Source organism: Canis aureus, chromosome 1 (assembly GCF_053574225.1).
Source record: "Canis aureus isolate CA01 chromosome 1, VMU_Caureus_v.1.0, whole genome shotgun sequence".
In the NCBI taxonomy this organism is placed as follows: Eukaryota; Metazoa; Chordata; class Mammalia; order Carnivora; family Canidae; genus Canis; species Canis aureus.
This window is the reverse complement of record NC_135611.1, coordinates 27669804-27695272: the sequence shown is the minus strand read 5'-3', so window position 1 is coordinate 27695272 and position 25469 is coordinate 27669804. Positions and strand designations below refer to the sequence as shown.

The 25469-nt window shown below is 38.5% G+C and overlaps 1 protein-coding gene across 1 annotated transcript in view; it reads left to right on the top strand.

Annotated features, from left to right (window-relative positions):
• SGK1 (serum/glucocorticoid regulated kinase 1) overlaps nucleotides 1-25469 on the top strand; it is a 109724-nt gene that overhangs the window by 17417 nt on the left and 66838 nt on the right. The window contains exon 2 of the mRNA XM_077893845.1: nucleotides 24924-25139. Within this exon, the coding sequence (XP_077749971.1) occupies nucleotides 24924-25139 (216 nt within the window). The remainder of the gene's footprint in view (nucleotides 1-24923; nucleotides 25140-25469) is intronic.

Below are 25469 nucleotides of genomic sequence, written 5' to 3'. Positions count from 1 at the left end.
TTTTATTAAAGTACATGTCATCAAATCTTGAGGATTAAATCAAAGTTTGATCTCCATATTATAAAAACTAACTGGTTTAAAGTGAAATTTCTATCCAATCAAGGCTGTTTTGACTTTGTGATGTCTACTGTACAGCCTACCTGATTGTTCTTTTCTTTAATTGTAATTTGACTACTAAATAAACATACGTCTTCGAATATTTTTGTTTGCCTCTAACCTAAAGATTCCACCATTTAGGGACACATGACCAGCAAAACCTCATGATATACTTAGTTCTCCTTTATAATGTTATCTTAGTTAATTGTAACTATTTAAGATTTTTAAAAATTTACAAATGTTTCCCAATGAAATAGACTTTTACAGCTTTTTAGAAACTGGCAAATTATAAGCCATTTTAAATTGTCTAGATCCTAAGTATAAATTGCCAGAGCTTAATTCTTCTAAAATTAAAAATATTCTCTCCTTCTTCTCACCTTCTTCTGAGACTTTCAGACAGAAAACATGAAGTTCAGCTGAAAACACAGCCTAGAAAAACACAAGTTATCTAATTTGGAAGACAGCATATGAGTCACAGAATAAGCTTTGGCCGTGGTACTGCCATTTAATTTTCCTTTTTCGGTCTTTTTGTATTTTGTCAGATGGGCAGCCTTTGACATTTTGATCATTATGAGGATGTATTGGTAGTATTTCTAACATTCTTAGAAAATGAAAATATTTAAGTGACTTCCTAAATCGGAACCCTTGACTGAATGAATATTCGACCAGCTTCACATTTCAGATCAGTTTTATCTGGTGTTAGAAACTTTTTAAAACCATTTCTTTCATAATTTCAATGCATTCTGGATCCTTTTCATCTCCTCCCCACCCCACTTTTCTGTAGCTGCTTAATTTAATGTTTGTAAAATGATCCTTTCTCTTATACAATCTCTATGGGACCTTACTTTTCATAACAAAATCCATTTGTGCAGAGTGAAGAGCTCTAAAGTTTAATTAAAGGAAAGTAATTTATCTTATCTGAGTCTCACTTGTCCCATCTGTAAAATGGCAAAAGTTCTTTTTGCCTCTAAGAATGTACAATTTCTGCAAAATGATTTGCTCTCAGTGTGATTTATAACTAATGCGTACATCCACCACTCTCCTACACTATAGGATCCGATGGATTCTTATTTGGACTCCTTCAAAAGGTTCCTAGCAGGGCTCTCCACTGCCTGTCTCTCCTCACTCCAAAACATCCCACATATGGCTTGAGCTGCAGATAAACATTTAATATGCAATTTGACAGGTGGAACTGGTTTGCTCACAGAATTGGTTACAATTCTAAGCTAGTACCTCAGTTTGACCTTTCCGACCTTCCCATCTTCTTCCCTGCATGTTCTCTGTAATCATTGATTTGTTCATTCAAATGTACTTACTGAGGACTATCAGTTGAGCACTATGCTATGTGCTAGAAGTAATGATGAGCCAAAACAGAGAAGTTCCAGGCAAAGCTCTGCTTATATAAAGACTGGGATGGGAAGAAGTAGGGGTTTTATGAGACATAGTATATAGACTGAGACTGGAGCAGAGAGTCTGAGTGTAGGGCATAACTAGGGAGAGTAAAGTGAAAAAAAAACACAGACACACACACACACACACACACACACACACAACCTTCTATAGGATCTCATGGACCTCCTTAAGGATTTGTTTCCTTATCCCTAGCACAATGAGAAACTCTGCTGAACAAAGTAGTGATTCCCTGCCATGTTCCTCCCCTAAACTATTGTTCTACAGATCCTTCAGCATGAACTACACTCATCTTTCCAACTTATAACTTTTATCTAGAACACCAATTTCAAATACCATCTTTTCCATAGAAAATTTTCTTCTCTCCCTAAATCAACTAGAGCTTGTACTGCAGTCATTTATACCCTTATGCCTTTCAAATACTAGACCAATGGAGTCTAACACAGTAGCCACTAGCTAGCTACATGTGGCAGTTGAGCATCTGAAATGTGACTATTCTAAATTGAGATGTGTTCTAAGTCTAGAGTATATACCAGATTTAAAGGCTTAGTATAGTATAAAAAAATATGAAATACCTCATTGATAATTTTGTGTTGATTAAATTTTGAAAGAACAGTATTTGGAATATTTTGGGTTAAATAAGTTATATTTGTAAGTAATTTTATCTTTCTTTTTATTTCATTTAATGAGGTTAGTGGAACATTAAAATTACATATGTGGTTCACATTTTATTTCTATTGAACGATACTCTTTTAGACTATACACTTCCTGCATAGTGAATGTTTGTTCAATTATACATCTGCTTATTCCCCTAAGAAGCACATTAGCTTGGCCACAGTGAAGACTCAGTAAATATTGTTTAAATTCTTTGCCATTCTCTAAAGAGTTTTTTAAAAAGTGGTTTGCCATTTTAGTACACTACCTACTTTCCATCTGAAATGTATAGCCAAAACTCCACAGTGAAAATAATGGGTGGGGGAAGGGGACATATTTTCCCCTGGACCCTAAGAAGGCTAACGTACTAAACATGTGGCAGGACCATGGCAGACACAGTAGGCCATGACTGCTGATTCAAAAGGTTTCTCTATTTCCAAAACAAGAACTTTTATTGCAGTGTATGGAAGGAACATTCAGACAGAGGATCCTTGTGGTTTCTCACTGTATCTGTGGAAAAAATCTGAGGTTAGGGTTTAAATTAAACTGACATTATAAAGAGCCTTTGTAGTTGCTATGTGTGTTTTAACATCTGTTGCTATAACTAAACTGACACTGATTATTCTGAGTGATGGAATAAAATGTGGTTTCCTGCTTATGAACACTTTCTAGTGTTAACTTGGTCTTTCTTAATGATGAGACATCGATTGAGGAAAATTATTAAAAGTCTAGAAAACATAACACAGAGAAAAAAATTATTAGGAAACCAAGTAATTCTGGTATGAGAAAAGGTATTTAGGACTTCCTAATACCACATCTATAATCTTATGAATTACTTTGTTTTGCCTTCCTTCTGGTTTAGAGCAATTCTTCTTATGGTCCTAGAAGCTCCCCAAGGCAACCTTGCATATACATTTACCTTTTGGTTAAGGGACTTTTGAGGATAAACAAACATATTTTTCATCATAAAATGGTTGGAAATACTTCTTTGCCAATGAGAAAAACTGACTTCGTGGAAATTATATTTTACACCTGGAAAAGATGTTTAGTTTTATACTTCTTCTCTGGAAGCTAATTTTCTGTCTTGCTGCCATAGGAACCTTTGGCTTCAACCAAACTCATCTCCACCTTGTCTCTTGAAATGCCTGCCATTCATCCATATTCATCTCAACGTTCACCCTGATACCACAGATTCTTTCCACGTATCTTACCATGTAACTCTTCTCAAAAGGTTTTCAGATTGCTAATGAAGATTAAGTATGGATAGACTCCTTGTACTAGCCCCTCTCCTATGACAACAGCAGCCTATGGCAGGCTACCTCCCTGCCAGGTGCCTTGTTCAATGGATTGTGACCAATATGACCAAGTCACTTTGTTGCTTTTTTTTTTTTTTTCTCAGAAGGAGCAGAGGGATGGCAGATATCTAGGACTAATAAGCTCCTCTCTAATATGCCATGTGTTGTACTTATTTATGTGACTGTTGTTTCTACTTATTCCTAAGCTCAAAAATCTTTTGTTAGAAATAACTTATTTCATTATGTCAAGTGCAGTTATGGATGCTAGGATAAAAATGTGTTTGTATATTTGTGGTTGAAGTCTAGCACATTCTGTGGAGAGGTGATAGGAGTCAGACCTGGATTCCACATCTTACTTGCCGTATGACTTTACGCAAGGCAAGCAACTTTTTTGAGCCTCCATATTTTTCGTCTGTAATATGATAATGCTATTGACCTTGTGAAGTGTTAGGTGTAAAGGGTGATAATTACACAGTGCCTGGGACACAATAGGCCTTCAATTACAGAAAGCTGTTTCTAGTGTGTTGGCACATTGCTATTGGAATCAGTGGCAGAAACTTGACTTCATTTTTACTGAAAAGTGTCCTTGCTTTATTGAGTACTCATTTGTGAAACATTTGTGAATCTAGAATAGTGTAGAAACATGAAACTCAGATTATGTACCTTGGGTATTACATCACTCATAAGTTATCACCTTTGACATAGTCATTGATGATATGTGGCACCAAAATCCAAAAGCAAACAGAAAATCCAAGCAAAACAAAACAACCTCTCCACCTATCATTTGGATTTTAGTGTATTTGATAGCCAATATGACGGTCTTGTGACAAATCAGTGTAGCCTTTAATAATAATATACATTTGTATAAATAGAGTGTTTTCACAAACATTATCTTTATTAAGCCTCACAGTAACTACTCTGTCCTGCAAGTAGGCATCTGATAGTGGTGATGATGATGATGATGGTTAGGGAAAAGATCATAGTAATATCACATATAAGAAGACACAAGCCAAGGAGGCTAGACTTCTTGGTTTTAATTCTCAATCTGGATGAAAGAATGAAAGTAAGAAACTAAGATTAGGTGCATATTAACTATCATACATTTTATTTGGTCCTTGCAATTGCTCAATTAGAGGATATTCCCTGTTGGTAAAGGAGGATGTTGAAGCCCAGGAAGTTCATGACTAAGGTCACAAGGAGTATTCCAGCTGGAACCCAAATCCCAGCCTGTCAAATGCCAACCATCATTTCACTACAACCAGGGTGCACTTGTTTTAACTTGGGCAGTCTATTTAACTTAATCAGTGTTCATTTTCCCCAGCTGTCAGAAGGGTATAAATGATCCTTTGAGCCCTGTTAATCTCTGACCTTCTAGTATGGGTCAGATGTTGTCTCTTGGCAGTTAGTATTAAGCCTCTCTGATCTGAAGACACGCCCAAAAAACCTCTTGTCTTGCTTCACCTTCCATACCATTTTATATGTTGGAGTCAATCCTGGATCAGGTAAAGTTGGTGGCATCCTCATTGTAAAACATTGCTGGTGAAATGGGCAGTCTGCTTGGAAGTCAAATGCTTTAGTAGCTCCTTTCTCTCAGCCGATCCTAAATCCATTGCTTCTGATACTTGCTTCCCAGGAAATTTTGTCTTTATATCACTCTTAAAACATCACTGGCCTTTAGTAAAGTTCATTGTCTCCCATTTCAGTTGTACATTCTTGTTTTGTGCCTCCACAAGCACCTAACAAATAATAGCCTTCACAGATGTTCAGACCTATAAAGGAATGGGTTTGCATTGACAGCATAGCCCCATGTCCAGATGAACCCCAAGCTGGAAACCTCCATCCATCTCTACAGCTGGAGGAGGAGTGCCCAGAAAGTATTCCTTTACGTTAAATGAAATGCATGTGTGCTTCTTTTGGGTGTGGACTGAAGGGAGAAGAAGGCACTATACAAGGACAAGAGAGTGGTTGGGGGCCATAGTCCCTTGAGATTGCAGAGGGTGAAGTTTGGAAAGATTGCACAGTATTTGTTTCCCTGGATGGATTTGCACAGTGGTGGAGAAGGGAATGTAAGGACAAGATGCTGAAGGGCAGTATTCTCCAGTGGCTTTGAAACTCTGCAGGAATCATGCCCCTGATGATTGCCAAATGGGACAGAGAGCAGAGCAGAGGGGTGTTTTCCAACCCCTAGCCATCCGCCCTTCATCACCCTCTCATGTCAACATCAACACATGGTGGCTAATGCATCCCAAGGATGCCAGACTAACAGCAAAGGTGGCTAGGCAGAGCCAGCAAAATACAACCAGGCTGGAGGCCAGATAAGGTTAAAGACCACACACACACACACACACACACACACACGTGCGCGCGTGCGCACAAACACATACACACAACTGGATCTTTTTCTGGGGACAGTCTGAGGGGAGACTGCGAGGTATAATTTGGCTATTTACCTCTCACCTAACCTCAATTGCACCAAAAGGCTCCTTGAGGGCTGGAACACATTCAAATGAGCAAATCGGAATAGTAAATGGTCACTTTAGAAAATGCTAACAACCTGGCCCTGTGGGAAAGACATCAAATGTGGTTTTCCTTGTGAGGACATCAGGGTTTTAAAATCCTATCCTTGATTTGAAGGAGGAGGGAAAGGACACTAAGGAGGGAAAAGCAAGAATGTACAAGGCCTGGAGCAGTGGTTCTCCAAGTGGGGTCCCTAGAATAGTGATTTCAGCTTCACCTGGATACTTGAAAGCAAAGCAAATCTTGGTCCCCATCCTAGAACTACTGAATCAGAAACTCAGGAGATGGGGTCCAGAAATCTGTGTTTTAAAGAGCCCTCCATGTGATTTACATGCAAGCTTAAGTATAAGAACCACTGCCTAGTGGAAGGCCACCTATGGGGTGTGAGGGGGCCCTGGCAATGATACTGACCCTAGGACAGGGGCAAGAGGAGCCCCTCTGGGCCCCATTTATGGAATGCCTCTGCCTCTGCCACCGGCCTTCTGTCCTTGCTGGTGTGGAGCCCAGCCCCATGCCAACCAGAGTACTCCCCCACTTTATATCATGTCCCCTTCAGACCCTGCTCCCAGGTCTCACCTGAGGTTTCCTGTACAAATGGATAGCCCAGATATCTACACATGTGTCCAAGACAAATTGCTGATTCACAGTTCTATCTAGGGGCAATACAGCTGACCCCAGTTCCCATTACTGATCTGTGAAAAGAAATAAGACCATTACTTTTTTGTTTCCCCTCAGAAATCTTATAGTCGTTGAGACAAAATCAAGAGATTCTATGAAAATTGCCTTGGGTGTGCTTTTGAAAAAACAGTTAATATTTTTCTGCTTGCTTATTTATATTCTGTAACCTAAATTTATCATTTAATCACCATTCTGAGATAGGCCTTTTTTTTTTTGTTTAACCAGGCTTATATACGTAGAATTCTGAAATGAGTTCTGAAAAGCTAGGTTAACTAGAAAATTAATATCAATTGAACTTGAATTTTAAGCTAACTTTAAATTCCAAATGAATTAACTTTTCTTCTGATCAAGAACTAAAAAAATTTTTTTACCACATGCCAGCTGTGGAAATTCTTAAATATATTTGTTAAAAATTTCTCCAGGGACGCTGGGTGGCTCAAGGGTTAAGCGTCTGCCTTCGGCTCAGGGCATGATCCTGGAGTCCAGGGATCAAGTACCGCATCAGGTTCCTTGCATGGAGCTTGCTTCTCCCTCTGCCTCTCTCTCTGTGTCTGTCATGAATAAATACATAAAATCTTTAAAAATAAATAAATAAATAAATAAATAAATAAATAAATAAATAAATAAATAAATATTTTTTAAAAAAATTTCTCCATTTCTAGGAAAATGAGAAAGAGCAAATAATTAAGAGCACCATGGAGCTTTTAGGAACTGGAAAAATCTATTCCATTCTAGGGTTTATTAGTTCTGTTCGGATTGATATGAAATAATACCTCTCCCTTTTTAGAAATACATTTTAAAAACATTTCAAAGTGTATGTCCTATTGAATTAATATAATTGTATGTAATTTATGAAGTAAAAGAAAGCAGAAACAAGATTATGTTAACTGGTACCAGAACAACATTCAATATCCTTCAAGATAACCAGACAGAGGGACTTAAAACAGGCATAATCTCCATCTAAACTAATGATTAGAGTTAAAAGGTGCCTCATTTTAAATGAGGAAATCCATTATTTTCATCTCTCGTTGCAAGGGATGATTATTATATTGTTATTATATCTTATATTGGTTCTGTATTTCAGCTAAAGTTGCTGAAGAGTGGAAAAAGTAATTACAGCATGCAATCACATCAAGTGTACATTGGGAAAAGTAAAATTCAAGGGAGAAGCCCTCCATAAGTATATACTTGCATGATGGCATCCAGAGTTGGGTGCATAGGACACACTTGAAGTATATATTTCAAAGGCTGATTTTTAAGTCACCTCCCAGCTTCGATGTTATTTTTAAAAGATTCACTCACTAGGTTTGAGATTTGGAGATAGTAGCATTCGCATCACAAAATGATAATGCCATTTGTGCATTACAAAGTTTGCCTTTTTTAAGAACTCAGTTCTTGAGTCTATGCTTAGCATAGTCTATGCCAGCATAGAATTTGTTTTGCTGGCTAAAATCATACAGAAAAATTGGCGAAAATTGGACAATGCTAAAGCCATTTGGCTGAGAGATGGTGCCTAGTTTGGTAAGGAAAACACTGGCTCAAAGTTTATAAACTCTCTAGCCTCATCCAAGTCTTGCTCTGCTTGGATGACTTCAAAAAAGCATCAGCTTTATCTTCTACAAGTTGAGAACTATGTGAGCAGCTTCACTCAGTGAATGAATATGCATCTAGGGAGCTTCAGGCTTAGTACAATGATCCACAAAGTGGAAATATTGTGTATATGAGCCAGAGTGAAGTTCTGGGAAGAAATGTTATAAGAGCAAATAACATTTTAAAGAGCTATAAAAGAGCTATAAGGAAGGGACTTATTTAATGCCTAATATTTAAAAATGCATTATTTTGGCACTTGATTTTAGGAAGTGAAAGACTGGTCAGATTTTCTCTTTGATGTGTCTGCTGAAAGGCAGCTGCTTTCTTTAAAAGAAGGCCCCATTTAACTTTTAGTATATGGGAAGTCCAAATGTGCCCTGCTGTCACCTTCATCCATTGGTTCATCTTTCACATAATAGATATTCAGATACCAGAAAATTGTTATCATGGCCTTTCTGAGTTTTCATTTCCACCTTCCTGTTTGATCTCTACTTCAGTCAAGGTTCTCCAGAGAAACAGAACCAGTAGGAGACATATATATAGTTACTTAAATGCTATGGCTCATGTGATTGTGGGAATGGCAAGTCAGAAATGTATAGGGCAGCCCAAGAGACTAATACAGGCAGAATTTCTTATTTCTAGAGGAAACCTCAGTTCTGTTCTTAAAGCCTTTCAACTGAAAGGATGAGGTCAATTAAACATTATCAAACATAAACTCTTCCAGTTAAAGCCAACTGATTGTAGATCTTGATCAAATCTATGAAATTCCTTCATAGCAGCACATGAACCAGTGTTCAGTTTAATAACCAGGTAAAATAGTGTAGTCGAATTGATACCTAGAAGTGACCATCATTATCTCTTTCCCCATTCTATCTGCTCTTATTTGGGTGTTCCCTCATTTATCAATACCCCTGTTAAAATCAAAAGAACAAGTCTAGAATCAGGATTGATTTAACAGGACAAAGGACAGTGTATCACCTCTCTTGCTCTGGCCTCAATGTTTCTAATGATAGAGCCTCCTTGTAGTAGTACAGAAAAAAACAAATAAACAAATTATACTATTCCTATAAGGCTTACAGTAAACTGAAAGCCCTGGGACTTTTCCTACTCGAACTGCTTACAAGCCAGTGTCTCTTATTCCACAATCAGGAGGAAAGTAATTAGTGAGTTGACCTGTCATAGCTCAAGTGTAAGAAGCTCAAATACATAGTTAAACTTTATTAGTGTGTGTACAAGTTATATGTGGGATTACAGTATGTCAGAACTGAACAAGATCATAAAGATCTTGATTTCCTTCTGCCCATACTTGCCAAGACCCTACAACTTTCTCTAACGTAAGTGATTAAAAGCTTCTTGTCTTTTCTGATAGCCAATTTCATTTATGAAAAGAAAACTGTGAATAATTACAAAATTAATTACCCTTATTTTTTTTAAGATTATTTATTTATTTATTTATTTATTTATTTATTTATTTATTTATTCATAGAGACAGAGAGAGAGAGAGAGAGAGGCAGAGACACAGGCAGAGGGAGAAGCAGGCATCATACAGAGAGCCTGACGTGGGACTCGATCCAGGGCCTCCAGGATCACGCCCTGGGCTGCAGGCAGCGCTAAACCGCTGCACCACGGGGGCTGCCCCAAAATTAATTACCCTTATGATAGGCACTCCTCATTTTAATATGCTGTTGTATTGCACTTCTCAGATACAGCATTTTCTATAAATTGAAGGTTTGTGGTGTGGCAGCCCTGTGTTGAACAAGCCTATGGGTGCCATTTTTCCAACAGCATTTGCTCACTTGGTGTCTCTGTGTCACATTTTGGTAATTCTCTCAATATTTCAAATTTCTTTATTATTGTTATACTTGTTATGGTGATCTATAATCTATGATTACAACTGGCTAAAAGCTCACATAAATGATTAGTATGTTTTAGAAACAAAGTATACTTGAAAAAAGGTATATACATTTCCTTAGATAATGCTACTTCATTCACACTTAAGCTATGGGGTAGTGTAAACATAATTTTTATATGCACTGGTCAAACAAAAAAATTCATTTGACTCATTTTTTGTGACATTTCTTGTATTGCTGTGGTGTAGAATGAAGCCACAAAATCTCCGAGGTGTACCTGTACATATATATTCATTTTACATATTTAGAGCTCACGTGCTTCCTGTTACTACCAGTGAATCATCTTCCAATCCTCACCGCTTATTAGATAGGTATGATCGTACCTCTCAATGGATGAGAAAACACTCAGAGGTTAAGTTACTTGCCCAAAGTCACTCATCTAATAAGTCATAGAAACAACACTTGAAATCACATCTTTTAACAGTGCTAAGATACTGAGATAAACATCAAAGTGGACAAAAGCTAAAACTATGAACAAGTAGGTAAATGAAAACATTGGATCAGGGCCTTAAAAATGTGGTATGATCTAGATTGAAGGAAACTGGAACAGAAAATTAGCTATGAAATCTCCAAAAATTGGGTCTGCTAGTTTATACGGACCCCTCAGGATGAGAGGTGTACACTTAGCAACTGATACCATAAATTATTTGCTGAACTCGATCCATGCAAGATACTGCTTGGAGTGACAAGTGACACAAAGATGTCTAAAGTGAAATCTTTATCTATAAAGCATTTACAATCTAATAAGGGGCACAACTTAAGAAACTGAATCATCACTACAAGGCATGTCTCCATTCCTTTACATATCTATTAATTCAAAAAATACTTAGGAATTTCTATGTGTCCTCAAGACAGTCATGATTAAGATGTTGGTAATGAAATGGTAATAGGAAGTATACTTTACAGGTTAGAGACATCTTTCTACAAGGAAAGGCCACTTGGGAGATTGAGATTAGAAGAAACTGGTTATTGAAAAGAGGAATGTGATGAAAAGTCAAGTTGAGGGCTCCCAGTAAAATGGTCCAACAACTTCTACCCCCAGACATTCTTATGCTGGCCTTCGTGTGTTTTCAGGGAAAAGTGACTAAGCAGGCAACAACCATAAGGAGTCCAGCGATTTTTCAAGAAGGTGACAAGCAAAAATATTAAAGCTTGATATAATCAGAGAGGCAAAACTAATGCCAATGAATGGAAAGGCAAAAAGCACCTGGAGATGAAATTGTAAGTGAATCATTGGCCACCGCCCAAGTCAAATAAATGTCAAAAGCAAATGAGTGCTCTGGAAAGTGTTGGTCCAAGGACATGTTAGGAATTTTACTGCAGCTCTTAAGGTCTCGTACCCTCCCTGAGAAAAAGGAATAGCAGCAGTGGTGGCAAGGAATTAATTTTATGACTGAACCCTCAAGGGAATTTTCAGGGTATAAATGAAGACTTCCTATTTCATGTATGCATTATGAGTTATTTTCTCCTAACCCTTCTAGCATGACATTATGGCAAAAAAATTATTCTGTATTTCCCATGACCCCAGGAGGGGAATATACCTCATGGTAATCATCCATGAAAATAAATACTGGCTGGAGTCATTAAAGAGTGCGTGAATCATGGTGCCATATAACATGATAGATTCACATGGAAAGTTTGAATTGGAATGAGATTTCATGGAGAGAGATAACTTCATGGAGTTGCAATGAGCATTTGTGAAGATGTTTTTAGAGCTAAGATTTCAAGTTTGGGTAAGATTTGGCCTCAAAACTGAGATGAACAAAAGAATAAAAGGCATCTGTGTTGACAAGAACACACAAACAGCCAGAAGCTCAAAAGACAAAAAACTGTAGTATTTGTTAGGAAAAGACCAAATAATCTGTTTGGCTAGCATCTGGCACAAAAGCAGATGAGTTGTGAGGAATAGGATTATAAATTGTGCTAGGGCCAGAGCATGTGGTGAGTCCAGGGAAAATGCTACACAAAGGGGCTTATACCGTATTCAGTAGACAATGAAGAGCCCTTGAGGGTACTAAGCAAAGAAGTAACATAACCAAAAACTGGCACGGGGGGAAATGGATGGAGCAGCAAAGTGTAGGGTGGATTAAAAAGAGACAAAACAAAGAATGGAAATGAGTAGGTTTTCTACTAGTGTTTAATGACCACTTGACTGTGACTCTTGGGCTCCAAAAAATTTTCCCTATGGGGGCAAGAAAAATGTACCCATGAGCTAGTTGTCTGCTGACCAGTTCTTCTCAAACAATAGTATTTCCTTAATATTCGGTTCACTAGAGAAAGACAGACCTGGAGTTCAAATCCCTCATTTTCATTAATACTCTGTTTTTGTTTTGTTTTAGTGGATTTGTCAGCCAAAGTACCCACTAAAACCCATTCAAGAAATTTTATTCCATGTTTAAGGAAAATTCTTCCCTATTTTTTTATTAGTTTGGATTAGTTTCCCTTATGCTTAGAATATTTCCCAACCCCCCAATTTTTTTATTTATTTATTTTTTTTGTTTTTTTAAATTTTTCTTTTTTTTTCCCCCCACTTTTTTTTAAATGAAACATTAGCTGCTTCCTTTATTTCACCCTGGACATGGACAAATGATTTTTTTTTATACCTACTGGCACTTGGTAGAGTGCTCAGGGACAGTTGAATTGGGGAAAAAAATGAAATCTTGGTCATCATCAATTTAGGATATAAATGGAGACCACAAGATCCCAAACTCTAAGAACAGTTTGAGTTCAAGTAACTTAATGGTTTTTACAGCCATGTGAAATCTATCTCACATAGTCTACCCTTCCATTTCCACAAGAAGCAGCCCCAATACCATCTCTTCTTTCCCCAAACCAGGGCTAATGTTCAACTGGAATGCACAGTAAGCCATACTGATTTTGAAATATTGGACTATTTCTATAAGGGTTAGTAAGTAGCCAGTGTCCAGTGCCCTCTGAGTGTCCCCTCCTTCCAACCAATCCAGCTGTTCTCTCCTGGCCCAGGACTCTTCAAACACTCCTACCATCCAGCCAGCAAAGAGGTGAAGCTTGCGACAGTAGGAGCCCTACAGGAGCTGTCTAGGTCCTACAACCAACATTTGTTCTCTATTCAGCTTGTGAAATGTTTTGAATGAATATATCTACCTAAAAGCAACTTTTTCTCCTGTGTAATTCCATTCCTTGCATCTAACTACACTGTGGCCTCCATTTTAAAAAGGCACATTTTTTGGAATCTGGGTGCAATGTGTCTCCACCTCTCACCAGGTGGACTGTTATCTCAGGCTGCTATCTCCACATAACAAGAGATGTGTTGCCGGTACTTCCTCAAGGAGCATCCCTAGAACTTGAAATCCAAAAGAGAAGAAAAGACTCTACCTTCCAGGTTCAGTATGGGGGGGGGGGGGGACTGTAGAGAAAGATTCTGATTGGCTCTGTTTGAGTCACATGCCAACCCTTGGGCCAATTACCATGACCAGAGGCATGGGATTTTATCGCTGTCTGCCTGAATCACAAATCTATCCTGTTCAGGCATCCATAAACTGTCCTTGACAGGTCCCCAAAATCATAATCTTTGAGATGAGTAGTTCCCAAATAAGAAAGTAAAGGTGGAGATGGGAGTGGAGATGCTTTTACCATAAAAAGGGAAAAAGGTCACCAGGATGACACAATGAATATACCTAACACTAGTCTTTCTAAGCAAAGTTGAGTGTTTGCAGTTTTGCTTATAAGATGGCAGCATATTGCTTACTGAACATCTGTTGATTCCAAATTAGTATATAACCTCAATACTTGACTTGTTTGAGTGTTGGTTTTATAGTAAAAGACTGGCACAACATGATGATCAGAAGTTTCTATCAACCATGTAAATGTATATGAACATGTAAAATGTTGTATATAAAGCTCCCCATAAAGACAAGGATTTGCTCTTTTCTTTTGAAGTTTAATGTGGACCATATGAATGCAGTGCCTTAAATGCATATTCTTGGATTATACATTCCATTTCCATTTTTTTTTCCTTTAACAGGTCAGCTCACACCACTCAATATTGATATCCATCGACAGATGAAACCATTTCAGGAAGGGGGTGGGATCACCAGGGCTAATGCTGCTGAGATTTTTCTTTGATTCTAACCCTTTAGCTCTATTATTAGTCTTTTTATAATTATTACTACTAATATTTATACATCACAAAAATGCATGTCCTGAAAAATATCTTTTTTCCTTTTCCACTTACATGGACTCCTATTCACAATGACTTTCTTCTGTCTCAGTTGTCCTGAGGTCACAGTGAGTTTCCCAGTTTTAGCAATTTCCATGAGATCGTCAAACATCTGCAATTCATTCTCCACTTTTTCAGAACCTCACATAATTTTTGGACCTAGTAGGACCTTACTAAATACCTATTTATTAGCTGGCTTTCTTCTTGTTTTTAGGGAACAATGAAATCTTACCATTTTCTCTATAAAACATGAAGTGAGAAAAAAGCAGAATACCAAAATAGAAACCATTACCAATTCAGCACATGCACCACTTAGAGGAAAATCGTTTTTGCATAAAAATGAAACTGAGTGTGCCGTGTGTTTCTTTTAAAAGAGGACTCAACAAAGGAACAGAAAGAGCAGGGAGTAGTAATGAGTTCCCATTTTGGATGTTGTGAACCATCTCCTCTTTCATTTAGCACTTCGAATTTAATTAAGTAATGTATACAGTTCAAATAATGAGGCTTTATTCAATCTTTATTATTGCAATTTAAATGGGTTTTCTAGCAACTGCCCTTAAGACTTAAGATTATTTTAAAAGCCTTATGGGTTTTTGTTTTTTTTTTTCGGTTTCTCTAATGGAGGAAACACAAAGTTGCAGTAGAAAGTGACAGGAATGCCAAGCAAGAAGAAAATGTCCTGAGTAAAGCAATATCACTTGATCATTGGTTCATTCAACAAACCTGAGCTGAACGCTGCACATCGTAGCAGCAGAGGCTCCACATCACATTAGCAGAACTCCAGTGAGTAAATAGCCTTAAACCTGTGACATGGTTAGAAAAGACCACAAGGCTTTCCTCTTCCCAGCCCACATTTTACAGCTGAAGGTAGGGGAGGTTAATGGTCTGTGTGACTTGCTCAAAGTAGTCACAAATCCAGAACTAGAATCCAATTCTCTTAATCTAGTTTATTGTTCATTCCTATAGAAAGTCATTTTTATATCTTAAATCTATCTTTGTTCAGTAAATTGTGGGGAAATCCATATCACTTGTAAACTGACTACTCAACCTCAGAATAACATGAAAACAATATTATACTTGTTGTTTAGGAACCTTTCATGTGCCACACCTGATCCTACCCATAACCGCAAAAATATATTACCTTCATAATAAACCCACAGTATTAAGGAACCTAACAGTTGTATGAAATAATAAACCTCTGACACTAGATTAGATTGAGGGGGATGGAGTGGGGAGAATGGAAGAAAGGAAAGAGATGGTCTTTAAAGGACAACACTAGAACTCCAAGAGGGATGCATGGCCCTTCCATTATGTATTATACACAAGGATAACCCCCTCCCAGTGTACCCTCCTGGTATTCATCCTACCTGAACCCAGACCTCCAAGCCCTTATGCTTTTCATGCTGCATTCAGCCTTCCCTGACCCTTATCCAGGTCACATAGAGCTTAAAAATAAAATTTTAAAAATGTAACAGCCCTTTTCAGTCATTTTTTAAAGCTCTCCTGGGTTTGCAAATGCCTTCCTGAGACACATCCGTACACAGTGCTCATTCTTCTAGTCTAGCCTGCCTGCCCCTGGACCTACTCTAATTCATTCAGAGTACAGCAATCTGATCAGATCACTCTAAAGTTTAAAATTCTTAAGTTTTTATGTATGGTGAGTTAAAGGTAACATTTCAACATTCGAGTATTTATGTCCCTTTGATAGCTGCTCCCCTTACCTCCTGGCTTTCTATCTTGACACATGTACTTACCAACAAGGTTGGCTCCAATCAAGCCCTCTCCATGAGCTTGCCTTTAAACATGCTGTCTCTTTATCTCAAACCCATCCCCATCACAGCCCTATCCTGCTTGTCCCCCTCACTCTAGCTTTAACACTGTTTTACAACTGTTGATTCCTAAATACAACTGCTTCTTATTTTTTATTCCCTGTGCCTTGAATAGTACCTGGCTTGAAATCAATCAATAAATATTTCTTCATCACTCACTATATGCTGGGAGCTGTGCTAAACTCTGGGGGTATAATAGTGAGCCTCTTTTCTTGGAAGTTTCAACTCAAAGTGAAGGCAGATGAGAAATGCAGAGGGGACAGACTAGGAAGAGAGAACACACAAATTAAATTTGGTGAATGTCCTAGTCATGAATATAGGAGAGAAAATAGTGTTTTGGTCATTGTGAAACTCCCATTCTAATAAGGGGAAATGGATAAGTAAAGCAGAGTAAATGTGTGTGTGTTCCCATTTAAACAAATAAATACCAAAATGGGTCAAGAAGCAGTGAGAAGTCGGACAATGGAAAAGTGTCCCAAGTACGTGACTCTTAGCAGGACTACCCAAATGGACAAGGTGGGTCAGAGGGAAGAGTCTGCACATGATCAAAGATTTAGGAGAGCAGTCTTTAAGACATCTGTAAATCAAATTATATGGTGGAAGGTCTGGATGCATGGAGGGCACATGGGAGATGAGAATTCAGACTCTAGGTGACTTGGTATCGAAGGCCAAGGAATACAGATTTTACCATTTAGATGTTTTTCAGTTTGCGTGGCACTTATTATTGGGTCATGAAATCAGCTCAGTAGGTTGTAGTCAACATTTTGAAGTACTAGACTAGAATAGAAAATGTGAGTGCATTTCCTGAAAAAATGGTAAATCTGGGGTGATACCATTTGTCTCAGTTGCATCTCTCTCAATATTTATTATAAATGCATATCAGTTCAGGGATTTCTTACAGTACATCAATCTTGACCAAATAGTTTGAAAGTCACTCCTGCTGGTGATGGGGAATCACTGAAGAATTTAAAGCAGAGACAAGATCGACTTTTGCATTTAGAAAGATGCTGTGGTTCCAGTAAGAACAGACTTAAAGGGCAAGGCCACTTAGGAGATGGCTTTAGGAATCCAGAACAAGAATATAGACTAGAGAACTAAATGATAGATATATATACTTGACGATTCATCTCTTCTCCCCATTCTCATTGCTACTATTTTGGCTTGGTGCTCATCATTTCCTTTGTAACCAGTTCCTGACTCATCTAGCTACTTGTGTTCTTGACCATCCTTCACACCAAATTGAAAGACACATCTGAAAATCTCCCTCTCCTGCTTACAAGACTTCAGAGACCACTACCACTTATTGTTCGAGGCCCCAATCTTTCTGTCCAGCTTCAGTTCCTGCCTCTCCTCTTTGGGCTCACTTTCTACATGTTCCGTGCAGATCCTTGCCTTCATGTATTGGCTTCTGTCATCCTCTCTGCTGGAAATGTCTTTTCCATTTTAACTCACTTGGCTTCCTTGAACTCGACCTTCGAGATTCAGTTTAACCTTACTTCTTCCAGACAGCTTTCTTTGATTTCTCTCAGCTGGGCCAAATTACCCGCCCCCCCCCCATCTTTCTCTCCCATGGCATTTTGTATAAAGCTCTCTCATTACATGGAGCCATACTAGATAGCAAATATTAACCAAATGTTCACCCAGTGCCAGGCGCCGGGCTTACTTGCATCATTTCATTTAGTCTTCACAAAACCCTGACGAGGTAAGTATATTGCCCTGGGAAGGTGCAGCAATAGTTGCAGTGTTTTCAGCCAACCAGTGTTGTTCTAGAGCTCATGCTTTCAATTGTTCTCTATATTATACACTGACTACACTATGAAAAACCACGGGCTCTTGGGTAAGTCTCTGAAATGGCAACCCCCTTGCTCAAAGATCACTCAAGCAATCACATTTCTTTGTGTCCCCAGTACCCAGCAGAATGCCCAGCAGATAGCTGAGCTTGTGCTGAATCCTTTAAATACTATATAGAAGGCAACCTGGGTAGGTACTCAGGAGTGCTGTTTGGATCTGGCAATGAAGTTTATTGGAGTCTTGGTGAAAACTTCTTTTGATGGGATGAGTCTCTTTATCATGCTCTTCACTTCAGTCCCTGCAAGTATTAGGTCATCCATAAATATTGTTTAAGGAATAAATTGCAGTGGACTGAGGAGTAATGTGAGGTGGCTTTCTTCATGAAACGTGGCTAAGAAGGAAAGGTAGTGGTGGTGAAAGAGTTACTGGAACAAGAAAGTTTGTGAGTAAAAAAGAGTGTTCTGTGTTTGGTTTGCTAGCTTTTTAGAGATGTTGCAAGAACATGTTGAATGACACTAAGAGACAGTAGCCAAGAGAGGGAGAGGTAAAAAAATATTAGAAAAGAGGATTTCTTGCAGGAACCAAGAGGGCAAGTTTCCAAAGCTCTGGTGAATGAGCTGTGAACAGACAGCAGCAGGTCCTTCTCCAGGGGTCAGCTTAACATCACTGTATGTTAAGCTGCCTTAACAAGCCTCCATTTTCATTTGCAAAGGAAGTAACACATACCACCCCTTAGATATATGACCTGAAAAAACTTTTTCCTGATTCATCTTTCTCCTTCTTCTTCTTCTTCTTCTTCTTCTTCTTCTTCTTCTTCTTCTTCTTCTTCTTCTCCTTCTCCTTCTCCTTCTCCTTCTCCTTCTCCTTCTTCTTTCCTCTCCTTTTTTTTTTAAACTTTCTAAATCCAGGGAAGGCCAATTCAAACCAAGAGGATCAGTCCCCTCTATTAAGGGACTGAAGAAAATGTTACTTCTATTTCCAAAGGAAGATTTCTGTCACTGAATGCCTGAGCTCTTTCTATTTAAAACTTGATGGGGTGGGGTCTGGTGAGGGTCTCAATGAGGAAGAAGAGGCAGGGGATTTTATATTTATGGCACTGGAAGTAGACGGCAAAGACTGTATTTGGTGTTGAACTCTCCGAGAACTTGTTGGGTGGGAGGTGAACCCACAGGCAGCTGTATGAAGAGAAGGAGCTCTGGGTGCTGGCCACTGTGAGCAGTGTCACAGAGAAGGATGGGGCTTTGTGTGTCCTCTCTTTCCTTCCTCTTCTCCCAGTCCTCCTGGCCACCCATCCCCCAGACTCGGCCTGGGGAAGCACCAGGTTAGACGCTGAGAACCTAGAACAGGATGTAAGAGCGTTGGTCAATGCTGACAGGAGAGGCCTGGGAAATCCCAAGGGCAAATGGCATAGGACGAAGGGGAATTCCAAAAGCCACTGGGTCTTCTCAGGGTGCCACTGGTCTGGGGAGGTACTGCTGTGTGAGGGAAACAGTTACACAGACCATATTTATCACCTTGATAGAGGATGGTAGCAAAGCACGTTAAGAACTATAAATGAATATGGTTGTCAAAAATAATCAAGCAATTCCTATTTTTATTGCCTACTATTTTTAAGACCATATGCCAGCCTCTGGAGAATTTTAAAAAGCCTAAGAAACTGTTCTCATCCTTATGGTCCAGTTGGAAAGATGACATAGGCATAATAACAACCAGTGAGCATAAAAGTTCCAAGGTTTGGGGCGCCTGGGCAGCTCCATAGGTTGAGCCTCTGCCTTAGGCTCAGGTTATGATCCTGGGGTCCTGGGAATAACCCCTCGAGGCCCTCCCGTCGTCAGGCTCCCTGCTCTGCAGGGAATCTACTTCTCTCTCTCCCTCTGCCCCTCCCCCCTCCTGTTCTCTCTCTCATATAAATAATTTTTTTTTAAGTTCCAAGGTTTCACATAAGTAAATAATAAACACTACAGATATTCAGAGGAAAGAAAGCTCTGTGGTGACCCATATAGCTAGGGTGAATAAACCAGATTGCTACCACTGACCTTTTATTATATCACTGCTACATTTAAGAGCCAGGCTGTGAAGCCCCCTCAGGAACCAATGTGAGAGGCATTTGCTTCCGGGTACCTTCTCCTGACTTGCATTAATGTCATAACTGGCAGACACCTTCTAGAAAAGGAGGTCCCTTTTCATAACCAATTGAATTATCTGTATAATTCACACTAGAAAACTCGATGGCCTGTATCTGAATTGAAAGTAGGGCAGCCGTGGTGGCTCAGCAGTTTAGCACCACCTTCGGCCCAGGGCATGATCCTGGAGATGTGGGATCGAGTCCCACGTTGGGCTCCTTGCGTGGAGCCTGCTTCTCCCTCTGCCTATGTCTCTGCCTCTCTCTCTCTCTCTCTCTGTCTCTCATGAATAAATAAAATCTTAAAAAAAAAAAAAAGAAAGTAATTGTGGCATCATATAAACAAAGTCAGTTTTGGGAAATAAAAACGCATGCCCCCTAGAGACTGCAGAATTGTGTCCAATGTCAGGTTCACTGGATTTTAAGGAAAAAACAGCTCTTCACTCCCAGAAAACAAAAAGAATGATGAGACAAGTAGGCACTTCTTTAGGAGTTCACAGAGAAGTACCTGAACACTCTATAAGTTTTCTGCATCAGTTGGTATCATAATCAGCTAAACCATTTTAAATTAAGACTAATATCTGTTTACTATTACATAATAGGAAAAAACCACAAGTGGAAAATCCCTAGAAACTGGCCAATCTCTTTAACCGCATCTGGCAATTTTCTAGTCTGAGGGATTATTGCTTTTGGATATCAGGTTTTTTTCAAATAAAGAAATTAATAAAACCAGGGCAGACTGGATTTAACAAAGAAATTGGATTAAGATTTTGTGTAAACCCTGTTCAGTAAGAGTAGCTGGATGGTTCAATGAAGGGCCTTATGCTTTCATCCCGATGTCTAGAGAAGCAATTGCTTCTAAAAAATAATAATTAAATATATATATATATATATGAGGCAGTTTGGAGAACAGGCTCCTGTAAAGCCCAAGAGAGAGAATTCTTGATTTGTTCAGGGTAAGAAGGGTGTCTCACCCTGGTCTACATTTGTTTACAACACTCTCCACAAATGGGTACTGCATAGCTCTGAGGAAAACCAGGGCCCAGGTGGCCAAGGAGCCAGGGCCGCGGCTCCTATCTGGGCATTCACTTTTCTTACACACACAGCTGCCATAGCATTCCCAGAGCCACTGTGACTGGCCTCTGAGGACCTCCCAAAACCACTCACAGGCAGCTACTCCCTCTCGCAGAGAGGGACACAATAGGCCAGTTGTGGCTGGATCTCCCTCAGGGGCGTCATCTTCCTCAGTATTGCCTATTTGATAGCTCACTTTGATGGCCTAGAGCCTGATTACTTCTGGAGTCCTTACTGAAAACCTACCTGCCTTCTCAGGGAGGCCTTCCTTTCTCAGACAATTACAGTACAGCCCTTCCACTTCAATAATCCTGAGTAATCCTCTCTGATTTATGACCCCCTTACATAGTATAATTCATTTATTCATTTTATTAAATAAATAATTTATTCCCTTAATAAATAAATTTATTCCTTCAGCCATAACTCAAACTCCATAAAGGAAGGTTTCAAGAATGGCTAGGCTCTGCCTCACATACAGTTGGTCTTCAGTAATGAATATGAATGAGGCACACCCGTGTGGCTCAGAGAGTTAAGCATCCAATTCTCAGGTCAGCTCAGGTCGTGATCTCAGGGTCATGAGATCAAGCCCCGCATCAGGCCCTGTGCTGGTCGTGGACTCTGCAGGAGATGCTCTCCCTCTTCCTCTCCCTCTGGACCCTCCCCCACACTAGTGTGGGCTCACTCTCTCTTTAAATAAGTGAAATCGGAAAAAAAATGACGAATGAATGAAAGTTAAAATGTTCAGATCATTAGATTGTTTTTTGAAAAAGTTAGAAGATATCAAATCATTTTATTTCTACTTCATTCAATTCTTAATTCTACCTGGTAGAATTAACCTCAGCAGGGGGCGCCAGGGTGGCTCAGTTGGTTGAGCATCCACCTCTTGATTTTGGCTTGAGTCCTGGTCTCCGAGTTGTGGGACAGACCCCAGCATCAGACTCTAGGCTTAGCACCGAGTCTGCTTGAGATTCTCTCTCCCTGTGCCTCCGCCCCTGCCCCACTCCTGGTCATGAGCACTCTCTCTCTCCCTCTCAAAATAAATAAATAAAATCTTTAAAAAAAAAAAAAGGAATAACTTCAAGGTTCAAGTAGTGACCCTTAAAGATGTGAGGTCAATTCGACTTGTTTGTTTGCTTGGGGATTTTTGTTTGTTTTATTTTTAAATTTAAATTTGAATGTCCTTAATAAGCATGCACTTCCAGTTTGCCAGTCCCTACCACTCCCTACGTTCATACCCTGGTCCTAGGGTTTTACACATTTCCTATTCCTTCCAGCCTCTAAAGATAGTGAGTTCGCTAGCTTCTACCCTCATAGAAATTGGTTCATTGAATTGTTTAAACCATTGTATACTTTTGACTACATAATAATTTACAGTGTGCCTTTGGGCAAATTACTAAAAGTCTCTTCTAACCATGAAATTCATAAAGATATCTATTGGTTGTTTGACAGTATATGCTAAGGTCATCTGAACTATTTGGGGTAATTCTTAGCTGGATATCAAGTGAAATGACATTTCTTTATGTGATCCTTAGTCCCAATGATCTCTAATATGCAATAGATCACTTAAGTTTATAGACCAATGGAAACTTTGAATTGAGATATAATGTCTCTAAATTCTCATCCTTTGATAAAACCAGTTTGTTTTCTCTATAATGTAATGAAAGCTTAAAAAAATAATATAATGAAAGCTTAAATTCAGTCACATGGACATTCTTCCACTAAAAATTGAATAATTCTAAGACAATACCGCATAAGATTTACTTTAAATAAAGTGGCCCATAAATATAAGATTTACATTTCAATATACCAAAGATTCTTATCAGGCCATGTAAATTCATTTGCAGATAAATCTATTTATAGGAACTCCAAAGTTAAATCAACTTGGCAAAAGAGACATTAAAAGTAAGCCAGAATAAAACATTGAATTTAAAATACAAGGTTGGCAACTAACCAAGATTGGCCACCAGACTTCAAGCTCAAAACTTTCTGAATAAGAGTAATAAAAAACATTTTCCATCTCTAATAAAATTTAGTACTTTTTAGATTGATCAAAAACACATTTAGTCCTAACATCAGGAAGAGAGATTCTATTGTAGTCTCAAACCTTTAGATTTTCATTTAGACTTTCATTAATGAATCAAATAAACACTTTGAATGTACCTTCTAACATGCTAATGGTACCCTGGAGTGCAAGAAATACTGAAAGAAACCTTCCAAATATTAACAGTAGGATGGTAAACTCAAAAAGATATTTTAAATGGCTACTGAAAAGAGTACGTATAAATAAAGCAATTAAAAGACACTTATGAAACAGAAGAAAGAAATGATTTTAGCTGCTTGAGATTCTTATAAACTTTAAAAGAAATTGATCTTTGAAATATTACACTGTAGAAAGTAGGAAACTAAAACACCCATAGGCAATGAATATTACAATGAATATAATAGTTTTTATTTTCCCTGTTTTTAGGTAGTGCATATATTTTCACATTTGTAATTCTAGTGATTGAACAATTCTGTATTTGGCTTTTTCTCATGTAATTATGTTCTAAACATTTTCCATATTGCCGGAGTCTTCATAATATTTATTTTTAGTGATAGTATAATTTTCCATCAAATTGCTCAATCATTCCTTTGCTATTGCAATTTTAGTTTCTTCTCAGTGTATCGTTAAAATATTTAATTGTAACATTACTAACTATAATTCAATACTGTCATTTAATTTCTTTGTTCTTTTGGTATATGCTGATTTCACTAACTGGGTTAAATCCTCAGGAGTTTCAAAGAGCATGGAAGACACATATGAAACCAAGACACATTTCAAGCATTCAGTGACCACAAGTCTTAAAACACTGTAACACTTATTAAAGTTCCATTCTCGTAAAGGAATAGACTCTGGATTCAAGGTGCCTGGGTCCTGTCTTTGCTCAATACCAGCATGTGTCTTGGGGAAATTTGCCTCAGCTTATCTGTGCCTTTGTTTTCCCATCTGTAAAATGGGATTAGTAATAGTAAAATTGTTCAAAGAATTAAACAAGACAATATATATCAAACATTTACAACAATGCTTGAAATTTCTATTTAAGTTGCTGCAGAAAGAGTATCCCTTTTAATATTAGAATAGCTTTATATACTCTCTGTGCCTTACAGGAATTCTACCTGCAAGCAAGACAAGTGGTAAGTTTTCAAACTTTAAAAACAACTGTGAAATTTCTGTGAATTCTGTGAATTTCTGTGAACAACTGTGAATTATTTCTTAACCAGAAATAATTTCTTTTATTATCAAGTTTTTGCAATAGCAAAATACATGTCAATTCATTTAGCAGCAATTGGGTCCTAAGCTAGCAATCTCAAGTTAGTATTTCTTCCAGTAAGAATAACTCATCTTAGACATTTGTGAATCATTCTGTCAGCATAATCATAATAGTAAAAGTAAAATAGTCACCATCTACTGAACACTATGTGCCAGGCAAAACAATTGGACATTTAAAAATATTGTACAATTTTCATGACAACCTGGGAGGAAATAATATTATTCCAATCATCCCCAAATGGGGAGACAGACTCAGCAAGATGAAACGACCAACCAAAAATACACATGCCTAAAAAGTGGTCAGAATTGACCCATTTGAATTGTATTGAGATGAAGAAGTCACGAGACTGAATTCTCCTTTCATGAGTATCCATCCACCAAATTTCCCATTGAAGTCTCATTAAACATCACAGGAGGTAAAATGCATTTTCTTCTTCTGCATGCTGTAGGTACGAAGATGGATCAAGAGCCCAATGGTCAGTGTGGACAAGCATCAGAGTCCCAGCCTGAAGTACACAGGCCCCTCGGTCATGCACATCCCTCCAGGGGAGCCAGATTTTGAGTCTTCCTTGTGTCCAACGTGCCTGGGAGACCACACTTTCCAAAGAGGTGTTCTCCCTCAGGAGAAGGAATCGTGTTCATGGGAAACTCAATCCGGGTGTGAAGTAAGTTCACTTTTGCTCTGGATCCATTTCCCCAAAAGGATTCTTGGCCTTTGTTTTTCTTATATTCCTGCCACAGTATGCCAACAACCCCCCCCACCCAAAAAAAACCCAAACATATTTAATACATATGTATAAAGCTTCCGAGGAAGATATAGAATGTGGCTTTTGCTAGCCCACAGTACTAAATTTTTTAGGAGGAGGGGGAGCCAAGGTAGAGGGTGATGCCAATGCTCAGCATGGAGCCCACCACAGGGCTTGATCCCACAACTCTGAAATCATGATCTTAGTTGAAATTAAGAGTCAGATGCTCAACTGATTGAGCCACCCAGC